At 51.3% G+C, this 22,280-nt stretch overlaps 1 protein-coding gene across 3 annotated transcripts in view; it reads right to left on the reverse strand.

Annotated features, from left to right (window-relative positions):
• Nucleotides 1–1,455: 1,455 nt before the first annotated feature.
• OSBP2 (oxysterol binding protein 2) overlaps nt 1,456–22,280 on the reverse strand; it is a 135,052-nt gene continuing 114,227 nt past the window's right edge. For 2 of the 3 annotated variants that reach the window (XM_066260143.1, XM_066260145.1), the window contains 11 exons: nt 18,777–18,969; nt 18,105–18,219; nt 16,347–16,398; nt 15,987–16,133; nt 14,639–14,884; nt 11,598–11,718; nt 11,216–11,319; nt 11,051–11,146; nt 10,783–10,967; nt 3,083–3,309; nt 1,456–2,994 (listed from right to left, as the gene is read on the reverse strand). In XM_066260143.1, the coding sequence (XP_066116240.1) occupies nt 2,849–2,994; nt 3,083–3,309; nt 10,783–10,967; nt 11,051–11,146; nt 11,216–11,319; nt 11,598–11,718; nt 14,639–14,884; nt 15,987–16,133; nt 16,347–16,398; nt 18,105–18,219; nt 18,777–18,969 (1,632 nt within the window). In that variant the 3' untranslated portion in view covers nt 1,456–2,848. The remainder of the gene's footprint in view (nt 2,995–3,082; nt 3,310–10,782; nt 10,968–11,050; nt 11,147–11,215; nt 11,320–11,597; nt 11,719–14,638; nt 14,885–15,986; nt 16,134–16,346; nt 16,399–18,104; nt 18,220–18,776; nt 18,970–22,280) is intronic. The other variant, XM_066260144.1, reaches the window with a different exon arrangement.

Below are 22,280 nucleotides of genomic sequence, written 5' to 3' on the forward strand. Positions count from 1 at the left end.
AAAGCAGTTTGTTGGTAGTTTTCTAGCATGTTCGAGCACATGCAGGTGAAGTTCATGTCTACCACACCCACCCCACCCTGTTCTTCTTTTTAAGAATTGCATTATCTATTTCTTGTGCATTCACTTTCCCATGTAAATTTCACAATCAGCTTGTCAAGTTTTTGAAAAAGATTGGTAGAATTTCGACTTGGACCATATTGAATTTGTAGATTCAGAAAGAACTGACATTAATTGAGTTTGCCAAGTGTGGAGATGGCATCTTTGCTGTTAACTCACGTTTTCTGTATCATTCAGTAATGTTTTAGAGTTTATCTATGAAGACCTTTTGGATCTTTTTTGTTGGATGTATTCTGAGGCATCTTATGTTCTATATTGCAGAATCTTTCTGTTCCATTTTCTATTCAGTGATGCTGCTGGATAGACCATTGAGTGTACGCTGATCTTGTGTCATGCTGGTCAGTGGTTTCTTTTTCTTTTTTTAAAAGATTTTATATATTGATTTTAGAGGAGAGAAAGAAAGGCGGGGGTGGGAGTGGGGGTGGGTTGGGAAGCATCAGATCGTAGTTGTTGCTTCTCATATGTGCCTTGACTGGGCAAGCCCAGGGTCTCAAACCGGTCTTCTCAGCATTCCAGGTTGATGCTTTATCTACTGCACCACCACAGGTCAGGCCACAGTGGTTTCTAAAATGTCAACTAGGTGTCACTCCCTATTCACAGTTATGTCTGGCTCCATTCCAGGCTCTTTGATTCCTCACTTTGTCTCAGTGGACTGCCCTTGGTCACTTCTGCACTTTGCCCATGCAGCCCATCCCCAACCTGGCAGATCCAGTCCATTGCCCCTGGGTTGGGTTTATCCTGGGGTTGCCTTACCCACCCACCTTCTAACCAAGGAGAGGTGCCCCTCCAGCCCCTCCACTGGGACTCACCAGTGCCTGCCTCCAGCCAGATGGGAAAGCAAGACCCTGGGAAAGAAGGAGTTGTGCAAGGCCAGCCTGGATCCCACAGCACCCACTGTTGGGACAGATGCAGTGGGCTAGACCAACTGCCCGGTCGCTAGAGATACAGTTGCTAGGTTACCATTGTCAAGCAGCTGTGTAATTCACCAGAGCAGGCCTTCCCTTGAAGATGGTGGTGGACCTTAGCTTGTCAGGAGACATCTCAGGTAAGGCTGTGAACCCATCCCTAGGTGCTGACAGCTCTTATATGTTTGTCTAAAAAGCCCTTTCTGGCCCAGACCACATCCCACTATGTCTTCCACCTCCACCCCACCTCATCCCTCCCCTCCCTGTTCAGACCAGCCTCCTGCTGCCTGCTCAGAGCAGGCAGAATAAAGCCCCACTGAGCAGAATAAGTGCCTGTGCTCTTCCCCCATGCCACCCTGGCTGTCTGTCATCTGTTCTCTTGCATCAACCCTTCTCCACCCAGTGAGAGAGATTCAGGGACAGGACCATGGAAAACTGCAAATCCAAGGTTTTTATTATCAGTCAGAAGGTGCTCACCACAAACAGTGTTGAGAAGCGGTACACTGCACAGCTCTGCCGCAGGCCTGCTGGGGCTGCCTGCCCCCTGGCTCTCCTGAGGGGCACCCTAAGGCATTTCTTAAGTTGGTGTTTTCACTTTTTTTCCTTATAAAAACAAAACCAGTCCTGGAGTAGAAAGGAAACCCTGTGATGAATTTTCAAACTGAAGTGGGAAGGGTTGGAGTGGGCGTACTAAGGGTTGAGACAGTGGCCACAGTGGCCCAGTCCCGTACTGTTGGCAGAAGCCTTTGGAAGGGGGTCCATGGATAGGGCAGGGCACAGCTGACAGGAGGGCCAAACTCAGACAGGAGTGCCCTGTCTTCATCATTTTTTCATTTCCACATACCATAGAAATTTAAGCAAAATAGCTATTTTATATATTTTATATATTATATATATAAATCAGGCAAATAAAAGAGTTCAGGGGTGTTGGGTTGGGGCACCCCAGAGGTGCTGAAGCCAAGGCCAGATGCTAGGTCTCTGGTGCCCAGGGCACCAACCAGGCTGAGCTGAGGGTTTGTTCTTATTGCTGATTTGGGGCCTGGTTCTCGGGCGTGGAGTACCTCAGGCCCTGCCCCCAGTCCTTCCTAGCCTCTTTGGAGCTGGGGAGTAGCCCCTGCATGGCCAAGGCTAGACTGCCCTCAAATCCACATGGGGGCCCCTCGGTGGCCCCCTCGCCCATGGTGGCTGTAGCCCCAGAGATTACTTGTGCTCTCCTGGGCCCAGTGGCCCTTCTCAGTCCCTCTTCTCTGGGGCTCTGGGCTCCAGGGGGCAGTCTTGCTATGCTGAACTACAAAATGCTCTGGACTCAAAGGGTGTCTGGCTTCCTGATGTCTTAAAAAGAAGGGGCTCTTGCCAGGACACTTTTGTGGCAAGAAAGCACACTTAGAAAGTTGTTTACTAAGTGCTGTACTAAAAATATTTACTAAACATCTTGGCTGGAAAGAGGTGATCATTTTTCTAAAAAAGTCAAAAGCAGCTCCCTAAGAAGGGTCAGTTCTTCCCTGGGTGGGGCTGGTGATGGGGACGGGGGCAGTCCAGAGCCTGGGGCCAGCCTGCCTGAGTTGTGGTAACTGGGAGCTGGGGTCCCGATGGGTCCCAAGTCTATAATGAAGAAGTCCAGGTGGCCCGGGGCACCTGGGGGCTGGAGAGAACCGGGTCAACCTCCTCCTTCCAATGTGGGAGCCCAAAAAAAGTGTTAAAAAAAAAAAAAAAGAGGGAAGGAAAAAGGTGGAGGGAGAGAGGGCCATTAAGTATACTAAATTGAGTGTTTTCAATAAAAAGGGGCCCAGCTGTGCCGGGCCTGTGTTTGTAGGAGGGGGTGGCGCTCAGAAGATGTTGGGGCACATGTGCCAGTCTTGCTTCTCCTTGGCCTCCCAGTAGCCGCCCTTGTACATGCAGGCCATCTCCCCTGTCAGCGGGTCCAGCCTCTTCTCGAACCACAGTGGCTTGTACACGTCGGCCTCCTTCTCTGCTGGGCAGGCACAGTGGGCAGGTGGACTCCTGAGTCCCCAGGCACCCCTTCCTGCTCCCCGATCCGCCCCCGCCCCTCCCGGCCTCACCGTCCTCAGCGCTGCAGCCCCGTGCGCAGGCCTCCAGCCGTCTGCGCCGCGACAGGCGCTGCTTCTCCTCCAGCCGCTGCTTCTCTGTGTTGGCCTCGTCCCAGTGCCCCTTCTCCATCAGCCGCTGGTCCGGCCGCAGGCGGCTGTCGGTGGGCGCCACTCCCTCTTCGTGCTCGTTGAGGGTTAGGGCCAGCTCCGAGAAGTAGTACATGTTCTCTGCGTTCTCCCTGCATTGGTGGTCACGGCATGAACAAGTCCCCCCACATCCCTCTGAACCCTGAACCCCCTGCCCCAGACTGACCTCCCCTTCCAGCATGAACATCCCAGGAGCCTCAAAACCCAACCGCTCCGTTCAACTGCTCTTTCCTCCCTGCACTGCTATCTGCATCTGTTTCGCTACATTATACTTCTCTGGGAATTCTCCCATTTTGTGTACTTTTTCAAATTTGTTGGTGTAAAGTTGTTTCATAATCACATTATTACTGCTGTGATGTCGGTGACATAGCAGCATCCCTGTTCGTATCTGTGATATTGCTTATTTGTGTCTTCTATTTTCAACTGTCAGGTTTATCGATTCTCTCCATTGGTGGAAGGTGAAAATTTTGTTAAGTCCTGTTTTACGTTTTTCTGCTTCATTGATTGAGTTTGCTTTTAGTCTTCCCTGTGCTTTTTTGGCTTATTTCTCTGTCCTTTTTCTAACTTCTTGAGATGGATGCTTAGCTCATCTCAGCTTTTCCCCTTTTCTGGTATGTGCATTTGAAGACTACATTTCATTTCCAAGTTCTGTGTTAGCTGAATCTGGCAGTTTTTGATGTCTATTGCTTTCAATATCACGCAGTTATAAATATTTTTTAGTTTCCATTATATCTTCTTTGACCTATGGATTAGTTGGAAGTAAATTTCTTAAATTGCTGAACTTACAGAAATTTTTCTAGTCACTTTTATTTCTAGCATAATTGCCTTGGAGTCATATAGTATTCTTGGTATAATTTCAGTTCTTTGAAATTTACTTTATGGTCCAATATTGTCAATTTTTGTGAATTTTCCATGTGTAATTGAAGAGAATGTGTTTTATAGAGTTGTTCAGTGTAGTGTTATACAAATGTCTGTGGCTCTATTGTTTACATTTATCCTTCATTATTCTTTATTTTTGCTGTTTTTATCCCTCTCTAAGAGAGGTGTGTTAAAATGTCCCATGTTGGTTGTAAATTAGTCCATTTCTCCTTATATTTCTACCAGCTCTTGCTGTATATATTTTGAGGCTGTGTTATTAGGTATAAGGTACATTCAAATTTAAAACTCATCTTACTGGTGAATTGAACCATTATCATTATATCCCTCTTATCTCTAGTCTTATTTTCTTTTAAAGTTTGTTTTTCATTATTAATATGGCTACAGCAGCTTTTGTTTGGTATTTCTTCTTTTAAGATTTTATTGATTTTAGAGAGAGAGGAGAGAGAGAAAAAGGCACAGGGTAGGGAAGAGTGGGAAGCATCAACTCACAGCTGCTTCTCATGTGTGCCTTGACTAGGCAAGCCTGGGTTTCAAGCCAGCGACCTCAGCATTCCAAGTTGATGCCTTATCTACCGCGCTACCACAGGTCAGGCTTGTTTTGTATTTCTATGGATCTATATTTTTCTATCCTTTCATGTCAATCTTTATTTTTTAAGACGTATCTCTTGTAAACAACATGTAGTTGGACTTTTAAAACTTGTCTGAAACCTTATGCCTACAACGGAGAAGCGCTTAATTATACTACGTGTTGGATTAAAATCTATCTTGTTTTTTACTCCTTTTTTGGACCTCAGGTGCACAGTTGTGGATTAGTCATAGTCCTTGGTACATTACTCTCTCTTTACTGGTTCTTGTATGGCCTGCTTGTATTAATGAATCCTCACCACCCTAAACAAAAGATAATCCTGACAAAACCTACATCTAACCATATGGAAAATTCACCAATCCATCCCCTTCTCAGGTAGCTATCAGCAAGACTCCTGGGTTCATTAGTCCCTTGCTTTCCTTTTAATATAATTTTGTTGCACCTTTAGTTGTAAGTGTGTATGTATGTAGAGGTATATTTTACATACTTACTTTTTTTTTTTTGACAGAGAGAGTCAAAGAGAGGGACAGACAGGAAGGGAGAGAGATGAGAAGCATCAATTCTTTGTTGCAGCATCTTAGTTGTACGCTGATTGCTTTCTCATATGTGCCTTGACCTGGGGGTGGGGGGGCTGCAGCAGATTGAGTGACCCCTTGCTCAAGCCAGTGACCTTGGGCTTCAAGCCAGCAATCCCACACTCAAGCTGATGAGCCTGCGCTCAAGCTGGAAACCTTGGAGTTTTGAACCTGGGCCCTCCATATGTCCCAGTCCGACACTCTATCTACTGCACCATTGCCTAGTCAGGCTACATACTTACTTTTAATTGTAGAATATCATGCCTGACCAGGCGGTGGCGCAGTGGATAGAGCGTCGGACTGGGATGCAGAGGACCCAGGTTCGAGACCCTGAGGTCACCAGCTTGAGCGCGGACTCATCTGGTTTGAGCAAAAGCCCACCAACTTGAACCCAAGGTTGCTGGCTCCAGCAAGGGGTTACTCAGGTCTGCTGAAGGCCCACAGTCAAGGCACATATGAGAAAGCAATCAGGAACAACTAAGGTGTTGCAATGCGCAATGAAAAACTAATGATTGCCCTGGCTGGTTGGCTCAGCGGTAGAGCGTCGGCCTAGCGTGCGGAGGACCCGGGTTGGATTCCCGGCCAGGGCAAACAGGAGAAGCGCCCATTTGCTTCTCCACCCCTCCGCCGTGCTTTCCTCTCTGTCTCTCTCTTCCCCTCCCGCAGCCAAGGCTCCATTGGAGCAAAGATGGCCCGGGCGCTGGGGATGGCTCCTTGGCCTCTGCCCCAGGCGCTAGAGTGGCTCTGGTTGCAACATGGCGACGCCCAGGATGGGCAGAGCATCGCCCCCTGGTGGGCAGAGCATCTCCCCCTGGTGGGCGTGCTGGGTGGATCCCGGTCGGGCGCATGCGGGAGTCTGTCTGACTGTCTCTCCCTGTTTCCAGCTTCAGAAAAAAAAAAGAAGAAAAAAAAGAAAAAAAGAAAAACTAATGATTGATGCTTCTCATCTCTCTTCGTTCCTGTCTGTCTGTCCCTGTCTATCCCTCTCTCTCTCTCTCTATGTAATAAATAAATAAATAAATAAAGCATGAGCTTTTTTTTTTTTTCCTGAAGCTAGAAACGGGGAGAGACAGACAGGCTCCCGCATGCGCCCGACCGGGATCCACCCGGCACGCCCACCAGGGGGCGATGCTCTGCCCCTCCGGGGCGTCGCCATGTTGCGACCAGAGCCACTCTAGCGCCTGGGGCAGAGGCCAAGGAGCCATCCCCAGCGCCCGGGCCATCTTTGCTCCAATGGAGCCTTGGCTGCGGGAGGGGAAGAGAGAGACAGAGAGGAAAGAGGGGGGTGGGGGTAGAGAAGCAAATGGGCGCTTCTCCTATGTGCCCTGGCTGGGAATCGAACCCAGGTCCCCCTCACGCCAGGCCGACGCTCTACCGCTGAGCCAACCAGCCAGGGCAATCATGAGCTTCTTTAAAAAAAAAATCATGACTTTTTTTTTAACCTTCTAGGATTTTTTTTTTTACTTTTGTATTGCCTTAATTTATATTGTTGCATGTTGCTGTGGTTTGTTTCAACTACTGTATAATATTCTCTCTGTGAATTTACCACAGTTATTCAAGCCCTGGCCAGATAGCTCGAGTTAGTTGGAGTGTCGTCCTGGATTGCAGAGGTTGCTGGTTCCATTCCCTGGTCAGAGCACATGCAGGAGAAGCTTGAGGTTCCTGTCTCTCTCTCCGTGCCTTGCTCTCAAAAAAAAAAAAAAAATTCCAGATACCACAATTATTCATCCAATAAATTTAGGCTGTTTCCAAGTTTTTGCTATGGAGTTATCTTATGCATGTTTCCTGTTGTACATTTACAGGAGTTTCTCTTGAATACATACCTACAAATGGAACTGCTGGACTATAGAGTCTGTGACATTCTCTTTAGGAGGTAAGGCTGACCTGCTTTCCAATGTGGTTGTACCAGTTAACACTCCCCCCAGCAGTGTGTCAGAGAGATAGCAGATCCATGGCATCTTCGACACTCTATATGCTCAGACTTTTATGGTATCTCATTGTGGTTTTGATTTGCATTTCCCTGATTATCAATGATGTTGATCATTTTCATATGATGTCTGGCCGTGCATGTTTTTTCTTGTTCATGACTCTTGCACTATTCCTTGGATTGTTTTTTGTTTATTGATTAGAAGTTATTTATATTTTTTAAATTAGTTTTTAATTGTGGTAAAATACTTTTTATGTATGTTGATACTAATCCTTTATCAAGTGTAAGTATTGTGATTACCTTCTTCAAGTTTATATATTCTTTTCATTTTTTATTTTGTTTTATTTATTCCTTTTCTTAAAAATTAGATTTGATAGGGTGACATTGATTAATAGGATCATATAGGTTTCAGGTTTACTTCTCTATGGTACATGATTTGTAATTTGTGTTGTGTGTCCATCACCCAAAGTCACAACATCTTCCATCACTGTACATTTGGCCTCCTTCACCCCTACCCCTGTTCTTTTCACTTTTTAAAATTGTCTTTTTTTTTAAGAGTTTATTTATTGATTTGAGAGAGGGGGGGGGAAGGAGTAGGGGAGGAGCAAGAAGCATCAATTTGTCATAGTTGCTTCTTGTATGTGCCTTGACCAGGCAGGCCCAGGGTTTCAAACTGGTGACCTCAGCATTCCAGGTCAATGCTTTATCCACTGCGTCACCACAGGTCAGGCTAAAATTGTCTTTTAAAGAACAAAAGTATTTTTTAATATAGTTGAATGCATCAGTGGTTTTTGTATGTTTGTGCACCTTGGTTAAGATATATTTCCTTATGGTCTAAAAGGTATTTATATTCATCTATATTTTCTACTTACAGTTTAACTTATTGTTCAACGTCAAGTCAAACAATTCTTACCGGGAATCTATTTTTGTTATAACATAAAGAGATTCAGTTAATCTTTTTCAATATGGATAAACAGTTTCTTCTAGATCCTTTTAGTGAACAGAGCCATCTTCCCACATCAGCTGATATGCCATGTATTATATTCCCAGAAATACCGACATCCATGGTTGTGTTTCAGGGCTCACTATTCTGTTCCACTATAGCTACAAAATAAGTCCTGAGAGTTGGTAGAGCAAATCCTCTTTTCCCCATTCTTCTTCTTCCTGGCCCTTTATTCTTCATTATAAATTTAAAAATAATAATATCAAGTTCTATGTAAATCACTATTGGGATTTTTACTTGATCTACTGACTCCGGATTATGAGATCTTTATAATACTAAGACTTTTTTTCCATGAATGTGGTATCTTTCTTCATCTATTTAGCTCTTCTTTGCTATCTCAGTAAAGTTTTACTTTCAATGCAGAAGTCTTGAATATATTATACATTTTGTTAGATGGTCCTTGATGTTCTCTAATAGGATAATTGATGTTTTCTCTTAAGTTGTATTTTTTAGTTGTTTTCCTTTACTGTGTAGAAATGCAAGTGACTTTTGTATATTAATCTTTTATTGAGGCACCTAAGATACTTTTTTTCTGAGTCTATGGGGAGCTATTATTGTCATGAATTAATTTATGTATTTTCTAATATAAAATCATCCTTGTATACATAGGACACATTCAACATAATTGATGAATGTTATCTCTTTTATGCACTTGGATTTTCTGATTTTTTTTTTTTTTTTTAACAGAGACAGAGAGAGAGAGTCAGAGAGAGGGACAGATAGGGACAGACAGACAGGAACACAGAGAGATGAGAAGCATCAATCATCAGTTTTTCATTGTGGCACTTACTTGTTCATTGATTGCTTTCTCATATGTGCCTTGACCGTGGGCCTTCAGCAGACTGAGTAACCCCTTGCTCAAGCCAGCGACCTTGGGTCCAAGCTGGTGAGCTTTGCTAAAACCCGATGAGCCCATGCTCAAGCTGGTGACCTCGGCGTCTCAAACCTGGGTCCTCCGCATCCCAGTCTGTCGCTCTATCCACTGTGCCACCACCTGGTCAGGCAAGTAGTTTGCTTTTTAACTAGTGAGTTTCATCTATTTATTCTTAAATCTATTTCTACTATATTATTTTACTATTTTTGTCATACTTTTTAATCTTTTATTTAAAAACAATCTTATATCTGTCTCTTCCTTTTTTAAAAAAAATTTTTTTTCTTTTCATTTTTCTGAAGCTGGAAACGGGGAGAGACAGACTCCTGCATGCGCCCGACCAGGATCCACCTGGCACTCCCACCAGGGGCGACGCTCTGCCTCTCTGGGGCGTCGCCCTGCCGTGACCAGAGCCACCCCAGTGCCTGGGGCAGAGGCCAAGGAGCCATCCCCAGCGCCCGGGCCATCCCCACTCCAATGGAGCCCCGGCTGCGGGAGGGGAAGAGAGAGACAGAGAGGAAGGGGGGGGGTGGAGAAGCAAATGGGTGCCTCTCCTATGTGCCCTGGCTGGGAATCAAACCCGGGTCCCCCGCACGCCAGGCCGACGCTCTACCACTGAGCCAACCAGCCAGGGCCTGTCTCTTCCTTCTAATAAGAACTGAGCATTCCTTCACATCCTGGTGTCCTCCTCCATCTCCCCAAACCTGTCATGTTAACATCTATACTTTCAATTTTGGATTATTTATTTATTTTTGTGAGAGACAGGAAGGGAGAGAGATAAGAAGCATCAACGCATAGTTGTGTCACTTTAGTTGTTCATTGATTGTATCTCATATGTGCCTTGACCGGGGTGAGGGTGGGGGGAACTCAAGGTAAGCCAGTGATTTCTTGCTCCAGCCAGTGACCTTGGGTTCAAGCCTGTGACCCTGCCCTCAAGCCAAATGAACCCACTCTCAAGCCATGGGGTTTCAAACCTGGGACCTCAGTGTCCCAGGTTGATGCTCTCTTCACTGCACCACCACTGGTCAGGCAGTATTTTCTTTTTTATTTAGTTTCAGTAGTTTCACTGTATAGAGTTATGTGGAAATGTTCTGTTGTTTTCTTTTCAGATAGGTCTCTGGGTTTCTTCCCTTCCAGACTAGATCCCACTTTTAACTGGACATTAGTAGGGATGCCCTAGGGGTCTGATGGAGATTGTCACTCCCACAATAACGCTGCTCAAGCCCTTGCTCTGGCTCTGGGTCACTAGGTGGTAAGCCTTCTCACAGTAGCTTCTTCTCTTTTTCAGGTTTTATCTCTTTATCTGGTTTTTTCTTCTGACCTATATTCAGTTGATAGATTCCATTAAACCTTCCCACAGAGTTCTCAATTTCAGTTATTTTTCCTTTGTAGAATTTCTGTTTTGCTATTTTTGGAATCTGTTGTGCCACTGTTTATAGTTATCTATTTCTTGTTTTTCATTCTTGGAGTATGGGGACTCTGTCCCATGAACCATTTAAGTCTCTGCATAGGACTTGCTACCACTGGGTAATGTCACTAATTTTATAGTTGGGTGTTTGGCTCCCGGTCTGGGATGTCAACGACACACCTCTCCTTTTCACCCACATGTGGGTTGAACCCTTCTGACCCCTATACCTCTTGTTTCCTGCCTGGCTGGGCTGGGTCCCCTGCCTGTTCTTTACCCTGCCCCAGTGCACTCAGAGGTCCGTTGCAGCCCCACTCACGGCAGCGGGTACTTCTTCCACAGCAGCTTGGCTGGCAGAGTCTGGTACACTGTCTTCTGCTTCCCATCCAAGCTGGGGCTGCTGGGGCTGCTTTGCACGATCTTGGCGCACTCCATCTGTTCATCCCATGAGCCTGACAGCACGTAATGGGCCTTTCCCTGGCCATCACTCACCACGCCTGTCACCTGTGGACGTTGGCAGGACTACCATAAGCATACAGGCCTGCTCTGGGCTGGCCCCCAAGGCTCTGAGAGGTGGCCTTGCTTACCTTCCGGGCCACCTCTTTAGAGAAGTAGCTATAGGGCAGGAACTTCAGCTGGCACCGGTCCTTGGTTTTATGGTTCACAATCTCAATGTCCCCTGTCTGCTGAGGGAGAGAGTGGTCGGAGGCTGATCCCCGGGCCACACCCCCCACTGCTAGGCACCCTCTGACCTGGTCGATCCAGAGCTTGCCCACAATGATATTATGCACAGTTGAGGTGCTTTTCCTCCACACGTAGTGATTCCCACTGTCCTGGAATTCCAAGTGGATGGCACCTGGAAGTGATATAGAGGGTCAGACGTCATAGTGGCCCCAACATGCCGGGCCCCAGGCAGTCTCAGGTTCCTGACAGTTAGAAGTATTTATACAGACTGGGGAAGAGACACACAGGCCAGGGAGGCATCCAGGAAGCCTGAAGCATGGGGGCAGGAAACATACCTGCAGAGAAACTAATGCCACCTCTGGAGGGCCCAGGCCAGCTCTGAGGTTAGTAAAGCCCTCCTCCTTATCCAGAAAGTCTCCCCGCCTTGGGAGAGTGCAGTGGCCAGCTCACCTAGCGGCATGATGGAGAGGTATTTCCCCCGGAACTTGCTGGCGATGGTGATCTCCTGCCAGAGGCTCCAGCCATTCTTGGAGAACACGTAGTGCGCGGCTGATGGAGGGTGGTGGCTCACCTGAGAGCAGACCCACGGGACGTGAGTGTCTGCTGGACACAGGCCTGGGCCTGCACCCAACCAGCCGGGGACAGCCTGCCCTGCGCCCAGTAGAGCAGTACTGTGGCCCTGACAGCAGACCCATGGAAGGCCCCCCAGGAAGGACAATGCTCCAAGGGGAAAAGCAAGGGCATGGCAGTGGGCGCAGCCTGGGCCGCTGTCCTGGGCCTGTCCCAACGCGCTATGGTTGTGAGACAAGGGCTGAGGCGTCTCTACATCTAACTCTTGGGCTGTAAAATGGGGGTGATAGCAGAGCCTGTGCCTCAAGGATGTCATGGTACCTGTGACAGGCTGTGCTGAGGGCTGATAATGTGAAGGTGTTCCTCTCTACTGAAGCTTCTGTGCCCACTTTCTAGTCAACCTCCCCACTCCCCCACAAAGGGGCACGTCTGCTGGCCATGTTACACTGACGAGGCCCGACTGAGGAAGCCATTTTAACTGAGCAGAGTTGGGCCCTGCCTCCTGGCTAGCCTGGTTCCAGGGTGGGCGTCCAGGTGGGCGACCTGTTCTGGACCCGGGTGGTGGTGCAGCGAGCTCTGCTCATGCCAGGGCTCCCAGCACTTCCACCCCTTCCTCTCACACCACTGGGCACCCCGATCTCTGTCCCTTGCCAGGACACCATCAGCTCTCCCAGTCTGTTCTTCCTTGTTTCTACGGCTCCTTTGGTTGCAGGGTTCTAGGGCTCCGCCACTCCCCAGCCCCCTCATTCCCCGGGGCACCCCGTTACTATCTCATGGCATCAGCCAGGCCCCTGCCCAAGCCTTTCCCCAGAACTGCCCACTGGACACCTCCATTTAGACAGCTTCTCAGACTGACCAGAGCTCCTGATGCCCTACCTGCATCTCTCATCTCCATAGTGGCACCTCCACTTCCTTCCTGCATCTCAGCGCACAGGCCAAACCTGCCACCTACTCCTATGCAGCCAGTGAGTGTCCTGAGCCCGCCCGTTGCCCAGCTCGGGGCACCCCCATTCACACGCTAGCACACTTGGATGTGACCCCAGGGCTGGCCCTGGGTCTCTGTGCCATTGCTTCCTTCTCAGGTGGCAGCCTGGTCTTTCCTGCTGCTCATCCCAGATGCCTCAGGGTCAGCCCTGGCCCCATTTTCTCAGGTTCCTAATTTAATCCTAAGAAAATCCTAATTTAATCCTAAACAAATTCTTCAGATCACCTCCAGGATCTGTCCCTTCCCTACCCCTGTGACACAGGTCACAGTGCATGGTGCAGAGGCCTCCCTGTTCCACCTTCACTGTGGCAGCCGGGGGACCCCATAAAACAAGTGAGGGTGTCATGCCTCCTCCAGCTGCCAGACCCCTGGCTGCTTGCCCAGCTTCCTCTCTGCCCTCCCTCAGCCTCTGTGGTCAAAAACAAACAAACAAACAATTCCATGACCAGTCCCTTGCAAAAACAAGCAGGAACCATCTGACATACACAGTACATGTGCCCCACCTGGCTCCCTGCCCATGAGAATAGTCACTTCCCAGCTGGCTATACCCTGAGTGCCTGCATAGCACCTGGCACATTGTGGGCACTTGATCAACTCTGTTAAACAAAGTAATGCATTCACTCAGTAGTTCAGGCCAAGAAGCTGGGACCATCCTGCCGCCCTCCCCTGCCCCGCACCTCTCCCCCACAAGCAGAGCACCCGCAGATCCTAGGCTCCGCCTTCTGAACATGCCTGGGCTCTGACCTCCCCTGTCCGGCCAGCACAGCCCCCTCTTCCAGGGCCACACTGCAACAGAGCCTGCCTTTTAAACTCGCCACCAGACTGTGAACCATCTGCTTTCTAAGCTCAACCCCAGGCCCAGAGCCAGGCCCAGCACACAGGAGATGCTCAGCACAGCCCAAGCTGGAAGCTCTATCTGGGGTGCCTTTCTGCACATCTGTCTGGGTCCACTCGGCACCCACTGAGGTGCTAACAGAATCACCCCTCTTCCCACAAGGACCCCATGGATCAGTTTAAGGTGCTGAGGCTCATGGCCTGTAGGCCAGGTTTTGGCTCTGCCCCATAGGGAGACTGTGCCTCTGCCCAGAAGGCATGGAGAGGATGGCAGTGAGCTGAGCCCATGCCCCAGGGAAGGACACTTAGAGCTCCTTCCACTCTATGCTTCCATCAGTGAGCCTAGGGCTCCTCTCTGCCAGCTCAGTGGTAACCCCACGCTCCAACCCCGTCGGACTCCCAACAGTGCTCTGCAAATGTCCCCTGACCACTGCTCCTCAGTACCTGTCCAAGAGAGGCCTCCCTGCCCTGCACACTGTCCTCGCCAAGTCTCCTCCCACGGTGTCCCTCACCATGGCCAAGAGGCCTGTGGGACAGCATGCCCCTGGGCCTAAACCTGCCCCTGTTGTTGGAGGCCCAGCTGCCTGACAACACCACTGTTTGACGGCCCCTTGGGCATGGGCACATCAGGATTAGAGGCTGCATCCCATCTGTCTCTTTTTTTTCTTTTTTTGGTATTTTTCTGAAGTTGGAAACGGGGAGGCAGTCAGACAGACTCCCGCATGCGCCCGACCGGGATCCACCTGGCATGCCCACCAGGGGGTGATGCTCTGTGCATCTGGGGTGTCGCTCTGTTGCATCCAGAGCCATTCTAGCACCTGAGGCAGCGGCCTTGGAGCCATCCTCAGCACCCGGGCCAACTTTGCTCCAATGGAGCCTTGGCTGCGGGAGAGGAAGAGAGAGACAGAGAGGAAGGAGAGGGGGAGGGGTAGAGAAGCAAATGGGCACTTCTCCTGTGTGCCCTGGCCGGGAATCGAACCCAGGACTCCTGCACGCCAGGCCGACGCTCTACCACTGAGCCAATCGGCCAGGGCTCCATCTGTCTCATTCTGACCCCCAAGCCTGGCAGGAACAGCTTGGCTGGAGTCTGAGCACGCCTCACCTGCTCGCAGAGGGAGCGCAGGCCCATTTCATCAATGCGGTCCAGCTCGAAGGTCTCTCCCAGCATGGGGTTGAAAGGCTTGGCGATGCGGTGCACAGTGGTGGAATAGGAGGACACAGAGAAGGCGGCCACCAGGCACATCTGCTCCACCGAGCTGGTGCAGTGCACCGCCTTGTCCAGCAGGTGGTGGTACTCCAGGTCCTCTGTCAGCCGCTGGAGCATGGACAGGGGCTCATTGAAGTTGACCTGTGGGAGGGCTGGCATCAGGCTGGGGTGTCTAGGTGAGTGGGCTGCTCCTAGCACAACCATGGGCTTAGCACAGTACCCTTCTTTTCTAGATGCTCAGGGACATTGCTGTTCAGGCGACACCTTCAGGGAGGTTCCTCTGACGACCTAACACCACAGCCCTGCCTGCTTGCCTCCCCAGCTCCTCTTATTTCAGTTTCCTCCACAGCCCGCACTGCTTCCTGGCTTGCTGTGTCCTGCACACTTGTATTATGTTTGCTGTCAGTCTCCCATCCAAGGATGTAAACACCAGGAAGGCCAGGGGCTTCTGACCGTTCAACACCGAGTCATAGAGTCAGGGAATGAGTGAATAATGGACAGAGTGGGTCTTTCTCAGATTCTGAGCTACTACACGAGTTCTCTCTTGAGAGCTCCGAGGAGAGGGCCCCGTCTCAGCCTCTGCAGGGCAGAGTCACCTGCCCCCTGTGGTGCTGGGCTGTGACTCTGGGCCAGTCATCCATCATAGTCTTCCCTGACACTCAGAAGTGGGTGCTCTTATTTCCCCAACTTTGCAGATATGAACAGAGGCTGGAGGTGTGAAGGGACTTGTCCTAGGTCCCACAGTGAAACCCAAGTCTGGTCTGGAGCGCCCAAGCTCTTCCGGTCTGGAGATGCCATCGTGGCCTGGTAGCAAGAAGATGCCAGCTCTGCCCTCACCCCACTGTGTGACCCTGCTGGGGGGAGGGGACCAGGGACAGCTTCTAGCATGGAGGAGGGTCTACCTGTCTACACATAGAGCCGAACCGCCATTCCCCACTTATGAGATCAGGATGGTCAGGACATTGTGAAGCCCTGTCAAGTGCAGTAGCACTCTGGGGGGTCCCCAAGTCTCTGATCAGTGCGGAGCCCCTCCCTGACACCTTCGCTCAGGGCCTGAGACCTCTGCTCTGGGGAGACTGCATCAGTGCCAATAAATAAGACTCAATAATTCACTACATGCTCCTCAGGAGTCATTAAGAACATGACACCTAGGGCTGCTTGTGCTTCACACAGGGCATTACTTCTTATCTACACGCAAGAAAGCCCCAGGGGACCAGTGAGGCCCCCTCGCCTGAGCCCCTACCGGCATGGGGATCTTGGAGAGCTCCCGGCCAATGCAGTTCTTCATGATGCTCCAGAGATTAAGGCTGTAGTTGGGCTTGTCAGGGATGCGGACACGTCTCTTAACTTTGGGGGGGTCCTTGGGCACAAGTGAGGCACCATCCAGCACCTGCCAGAGAAGCAGAGTACGTGCATCAGCTGAGGCCAGAAAGCATATGCTTGGCCCTCCAGACCTCGCGTCCTCACCTGACCTGGGGAAGTCTGAGGACCAGCTGCTGCTGGGACCCAAAGGCAGCCAGAGCACTGGGCCCGCCCCAGGCACCCGGAGCTCAGAGTGCCAACCTTCCCCCTCAGCCACCCTCAGGGTCTCCCCCTCACTCACATTGTCTGACGAAGGCCAGTCCGCAGAGCCTGTGGTCCCACTCTCAGGTTTTCTGCAGGCAATACAAAAGGGGAGGCAGATCACTTATAAATTCCGAGGCCTCCCCAGGGTCCAGCCACCTTCTATACAGGCCCTGCAGTGAGGTCCAAGGGGCAGCCCACCCAAGGCTGCCTCTCTGATATTCTGGGGGGTTCAGGTACAGGAGGGGTGGGCAGAGAGCCTGAGGAGGACCCCTCTGGCTGCAGAGCCCAGAAGGTGAAACTGCTGGTGATAATCAAGTGGAAGGAAGTTTAGAATGGCCAAGGCATGATCACTTTGAGAGCAATGTAAATAATTTTAAAATACTGGCAATTGGAAAATTATTCCAAGCTGGAAATACACTGCTTATGGGACTGGAAACCCCCTGAGGGGTAGAAGGGATAATAGTCCTTTCCCTAGAAGAAACCATGACAGGTAGGTAGTGAAGCATCCAGGAAACAGCAAAGGAGTGGCTAGGTTCCCACCAGCCTCCTCCCCTGGGCTGGGCTTCAGGGGCCCATGGAAGGCAGGGGGCAGGGAGGAGATGGCTTCTTTCTATCAACAGAATAGACATGGGGAGTGCCTTGCTAGTGGTGACACAGTGGATAGAGCATTGATCTGGGACGCTGAGGTACCAGGTTCGAAACCCTGAGGTCACCATCTTGAGCTGCAGGGTTGGCTGGCTTGAGCAAGGGGTCACTGGCTCAGGTTGAGCCCCCTGTTCGAGGCACATATGAGAAACAATCAATGAACAACTAAAATGGTGCAACTACAGTTGATGCTTCTCATCTCTCTCCCTGTCTCTCACCAAAAAAAAGAAAGAAAGAAAAAAATAGATGTGGGGAGTGAGGCCACTGGGAAGCCTGCAGTTCCTCATCCATTCCCGGACAAGCATGGGAGGTGCTGAGCCCACGAAACGCCCCACGGGTAGAGGTGGCAGTGACAGCACAGGCTGTGGTTACGTCACTGTTCCCAGGACTCAGCTCCTTCCAGGCATAGCAGGGCCCCTGCCATCCTTATCACCAGCCCTTCATTATTAGGACCTTGACCAATTTGATGAGAATAAAGATCCTAATAAGCACAGAACTCCCAATTATGTTAAGCTGATGTTCCAGCCCCAGTGTGCTCCCCTCTGGCCACAGCCCAGCTGCAGGTTAAGCCCACCTGACTACCTTGCTGATGCCTCCCCTGTGCACCAGCAGGTCCCCCATAGGCACTTCCCGAGGTCCCCAGAGTGTCTGACAATGTGACTTTCAGTGGTAGTCAATGTCCCAGTTACCACTGTGTGTTCTAATGTGCATTTAGAAACACCCTGAAAGCAGGCTTTTATGAAAAATGAAACAAAGGCTTGGACCTAGAAAACAGACTTCCTGTGCCTCCTGTCTGTTCTAGAATGCTGATGTGGTAGAGGAGCAGTTGGGACCCTGTGCAACCCTGAGGTGAGACTCGAGGTGCCCCAGCCTTCCAGGTCGCAGCCCTTAGGTCCCAGGCTGGAACTGTATCCAGCCAGTGCCCTATTTCCCATCCCCATTTAAAATGAAACCCTGATACAAACTCGATTTGGGCACTTTTGATTTAAGGAACAGCAGAACTAATCTAAGCAAAAATAACATCTGGAACAAGACTAAAAAAAACCCCATGTACAAAGAGGTACAGATGGAGCACAGGATGAACAAGGCAGGAACGGCTGACCCGGGAGAGGGTCCTTCCAGGGCAAGCCGGCCCCACCGGAGAGCCCACCTGTCCTCCTTGGCCTCGGTGATCACAGTGATGAAGGACGTGGAGTCTTCCATGGCATCGAAGTACTCGGTATCCTCATCTTCCTCACTGTCCTCTCTCGGAGTCAAGAAGCTTCCTAGGGACACACACGGAGCTGTTGGCGCCTGAGCAAGTCCAGAGCCTAAAGGGAGCCCAGCCCCACACTCTGACACTGCCCTGTCACCCCCGCCCCTACTTCAGTCACCTGCTCCTGATTAACCTGGCTACGGCTGCCCGCACTCGATTTTCCAGAATGTACTTTCCTGTTGGCGCTCTGGCTCAGAGGCCACCTTCCTTCCAGAAGCGTCCCTGATCTTTCAACATGCTGGTCAGTCTTTCTGTGGCCTAGCTGCCCTTTCTGCCCTTCCCAGGGTACCCAGGACTCCTAGCCTGAGATGGCCATCTGGCAGCCCTGCCACCAAGGGCACAGTTGGGCTCATGAAACTTGCCTTTTGAGACTCGGAACCTACGAACAGGAAGACTGCCCGACTGTGGCAGGCATGGGAAACAAACCATGGAGAGGCCGGCCAGAGCTGGCCGAGGCAGGCCCCAGGTGGGCACGGTGAGGCAGAGCCTGCTGGCCCAGGGGGAGGCTGAGCGTGGCGTGGACAGAGCACTAGCAGATGGACAGAGGCCCGTGGGCCTGGCTCTCACCCTCGCTGAAGCTCTTGCTGGGGTTGGAGGTCCGGCCGGGGGCGCTGCGGAAGGCCCGCTCGAGGCTGTTGTGCTGCTTGGCCAGCTGCTCGATGGTCTCCTCCAGGTGGACACGCTGCTCTTGCTCATACTGCAGTGCACGCTGCCATTTCCGGCTGTGTGTCTCTGCTAGTTCCAAGAAGTCCCTGCAGGCCTGGAGAGGGGAGCAGTGGTCTGTGAACACAGACCCTGTCCGCCCCCCCCCCTTCTGCAGGGCAGTGAGGAAAATCCTGGGGTACTCTCTTCCCCCTTCCCTGCGTAGTCGGAAACACCTCTGCTGCCCCCTTTGGCTTTCATGGGGACATGTGGACCCTGATTTTCTCAGAGCCAGCCTAGGAGTTGTTCTGTCATCCCATAGTCACCATGCCATTTTGAGAGCACCAAACCCAGAATGTTGCTGGTGACTGGGGATGCTGGCTTTTCATTACAACTGAGGCCCAAGCCTCACTCCTGCATCCTCACTGTGTGCTAGACCTGATATCTGTCACGATCCTGGTCCCCACTGGACCCAAAGTGCCCCAGGCGGCTCAGGCCAATCCCTGGCTTTGGCACAGAAGGAGGGAAAGCCACCACATTCTGCTATACTGCCCAGAACTAGGACTGAAACTTTCCACCAAGTTATCTCAAAGTCTGTATCATACAATTCTGCTTTTAAGGTTCCCTCTTCAAACTCGTGGCTTACTATGACATGCAGATTCTCTTCAGCTTCCACCACACTCTTATGAAACAAGGATCAGTCATTTTGCCTGCCCCTGTCATCACAGTGGAGAGGAGGACCCAGGCCTCAGCTGTCCCTAGAGGGCCTCGAGGTCCAGCCAGGGACCTCTGGATTTGCACTTTGTGAACTCCTTCGCTGGGTAAGAAGAGACTTCCTCGGCCCAGCCTCCTGTGTCGGGGTCCTGGTGGCTGCCCCCTAGCACTCCCTTCCCACTCCTGTGCACCAGCCGCTGGACTCCACACACATCACACCCTGTCTGACCCTGAGGGTTAGAGACATGCTTTTCTGGAATAAGAGGCACCCAGCCCCTCACCTGTGACACAGGGACAAATGCAGCACTATCTTGAAGGAAGGTGATGTGGAGATTCCATTGTCAGTCTTTTGGGGGCCACCACCAGCATCAGTACAGCACCGGTGCTCATGCCTATGCCTGCCTGCTACCTCCTGCTGCTCCTCAGACCTCTCACGTGCCCCCCCCCCCCAGGGAAGCCTTCTGATCCCACTCAGGCCCTTAGATACTTGCCTCCCCTGCAATCTCGTGTCGGCAAGTTAGCTTCTCTAGTGACTGCCTATTTTTCTTCATCCCATAGAATTCCCAAAACTCAGCAGCTGCTCCAGCATATCTGCTAGATGCCTGAGCACCCAATCAGGGGTGATGTCCTGGGATGGGCCAGCACCCACCTGAGCAGCAGGCTCCTCATGCCTCTGCCAGGCACCTGCCAGGGCTCGGCTGGCTTTCCCACCCCACAGGGAGCGCCGAGTCCCAGTGGCCTGATGGCCTGGCTTAGAAGAAAGGGCCCCCCAGCACAGGACTCGAGAGGGCTGGCTGCTCAGCTGGCCCAGACACACCTCTCCTTTAACAAGTCCTCCTTGGGGCACCTTCCTTCCATCACACATCTCACCCCCCGGCACCCACACAAAGTGTGCAGCGCAGGGGCTCCTCACCCTTCTTCCATTCTGAAGATGTGGAAATGGAGGCCCAAGGAAACCAGCAAAGTACAGCGGAAAGGCAGAATATCAGGTGTCGGAAGGCCTGGGTTCCTGCACAAGCCACTCTACTCCTCTAAGCTGGGTGCTGTCTGAGACAACGGTAATGTCTGACATACCCTGTGCTCATGGCGCCCGTCTCACCTTGCCCAGCAAACTCCTCCAGGTAGGAGGCGTGGGATCGTTCCTATTGACAGATAAGGAAACGGAGGCTCAGTTCCTAGCAGCTCCCCTGCAAGACCCTAGGGAGGAGGTACCTTCACTCCATCTCAGATTCAGGGGCCTCCCCACCCTCTCTAAAAGGTCAAGGTGCTAGTCCCCCGTGTGGCTACACCTAAGCCACCATAACCCGCTTCTCAAGAAGGGGCAGAGATTTATACTGGTAGGTGTCCTGGTACAAGTTGGAGGCAGAGAGACCTCAGGGAAGGAAATAAATCTTATGCACTTAGATTCTGGGTCCACGGCAGTTGCAAGTCTGGGGCTATTTTGAGTTTGCAAATTATAGATCTGTAAGGCTCACCTGCTGGTGTGGAACCGCACTCACTGACTACTATGCAATTTGGGGACCCCCGAGGTGGGTCTGGGTGAGTCCAGAGAGACCTGGCTCCAGGCCTCACTACTGCTCTCTGGCTTGTGAGCTGGATCCAAGCCTTTATCACCCTGGGTCCTCCAGTGGCCTCTACCTGCTCCCAGCCCCATCTCTTCCTCACCATGGCAGGCCTCAAGGCGGGGGCCCTGACAGCAGCCGCAGTGACCACCTACCTAGTGGCCCAACTACAAGGCACCTCTTTGCTGGGTCTGTACCAATGTCTGTAAGAGGCGGTAGAGGGGAGGCAGGCAGAAAATCACTCTGGGCAGACACGTTCCAGACCCTCATGGGAGTCCTGGGAGATGGGCTGGCAGGGACCCCCAACTGCATTCCACAGACAGTGAAACCGAGGCTCTGGGGTCACACAGCAGGAGGCAGCCAACCCAGAGCCTGAACCCAGAGTTTGGTCCATCCTGAGCTGCCACTTCCGCGAGACTCGTGTCCCACATCCCCCTTGTTTCCCAGAGCCCAGTCAAGTTAGCCTTGGTTCCTGCTACCTGTTTGCTGACCAAGGAGAGAATCCTAATACTGTGGGGCCGCTGGTTGGCTCTACTGCTGGCCCAGGCAGCCCGCCAGGCCAGGTGCACAGTGCATGTCAGAAACTCAACAAGAGGCCTGGCACTGGTGGAGGACAAGCATCCTCACGTCCCTAGGCAGGCACCAGGCACCAGGCACACTGCTTCAGGGAAGCTCCTTGCTAGGTCCTCCTGTCTCCTCTGAGATGGAGGCCCGGGAAGAGGGACTGCCCAGGCCAACAAGGGGCAGGTGGATGAGATCCTGGGTCTGTCTGTCCCCGGAACCATGCTCCTCCCACATAGCCAGGTCCTGTCCACAGAAGGCATGGCCCCCTTGCCCACCTGCCTTGTGGTGAGGTTGCAGAGGCTGGCCAGTGTCACACACCGAGTCTTAATACAGGTGAGACACATGACGGGTGCTTTCTGGTTTTCCGGTTCTTATCAGTCTGTGAGTGCCCTGAAGGTCTCCAGACTGGCCTGGCAGAAGGTTCCCTGCTGCCTCTGCCCTTGCCCTTCCTTAGCACCGCTCCGTCCTGTCTGTCGCTATCGCTATCACTACCTCCCAACCCTCCCAGCTCCTGCGGTCGTGTCAGTGATTTTAAGATATAAGTGCTTTGCTTTCACACAATTCATGTCATTTAAAACAAGACTTTGTA

The sequence above is a fragment of the Saccopteryx bilineata genome, chromosome 2 (genome assembly GCF_036850765.1).
Source record: "Saccopteryx bilineata isolate mSacBil1 chromosome 2, mSacBil1_pri_phased_curated, whole genome shotgun sequence".
Taxonomy (NCBI): domain Eukaryota; kingdom Metazoa; phylum Chordata; class Mammalia; order Chiroptera; family Emballonuridae; genus Saccopteryx; species Saccopteryx bilineata.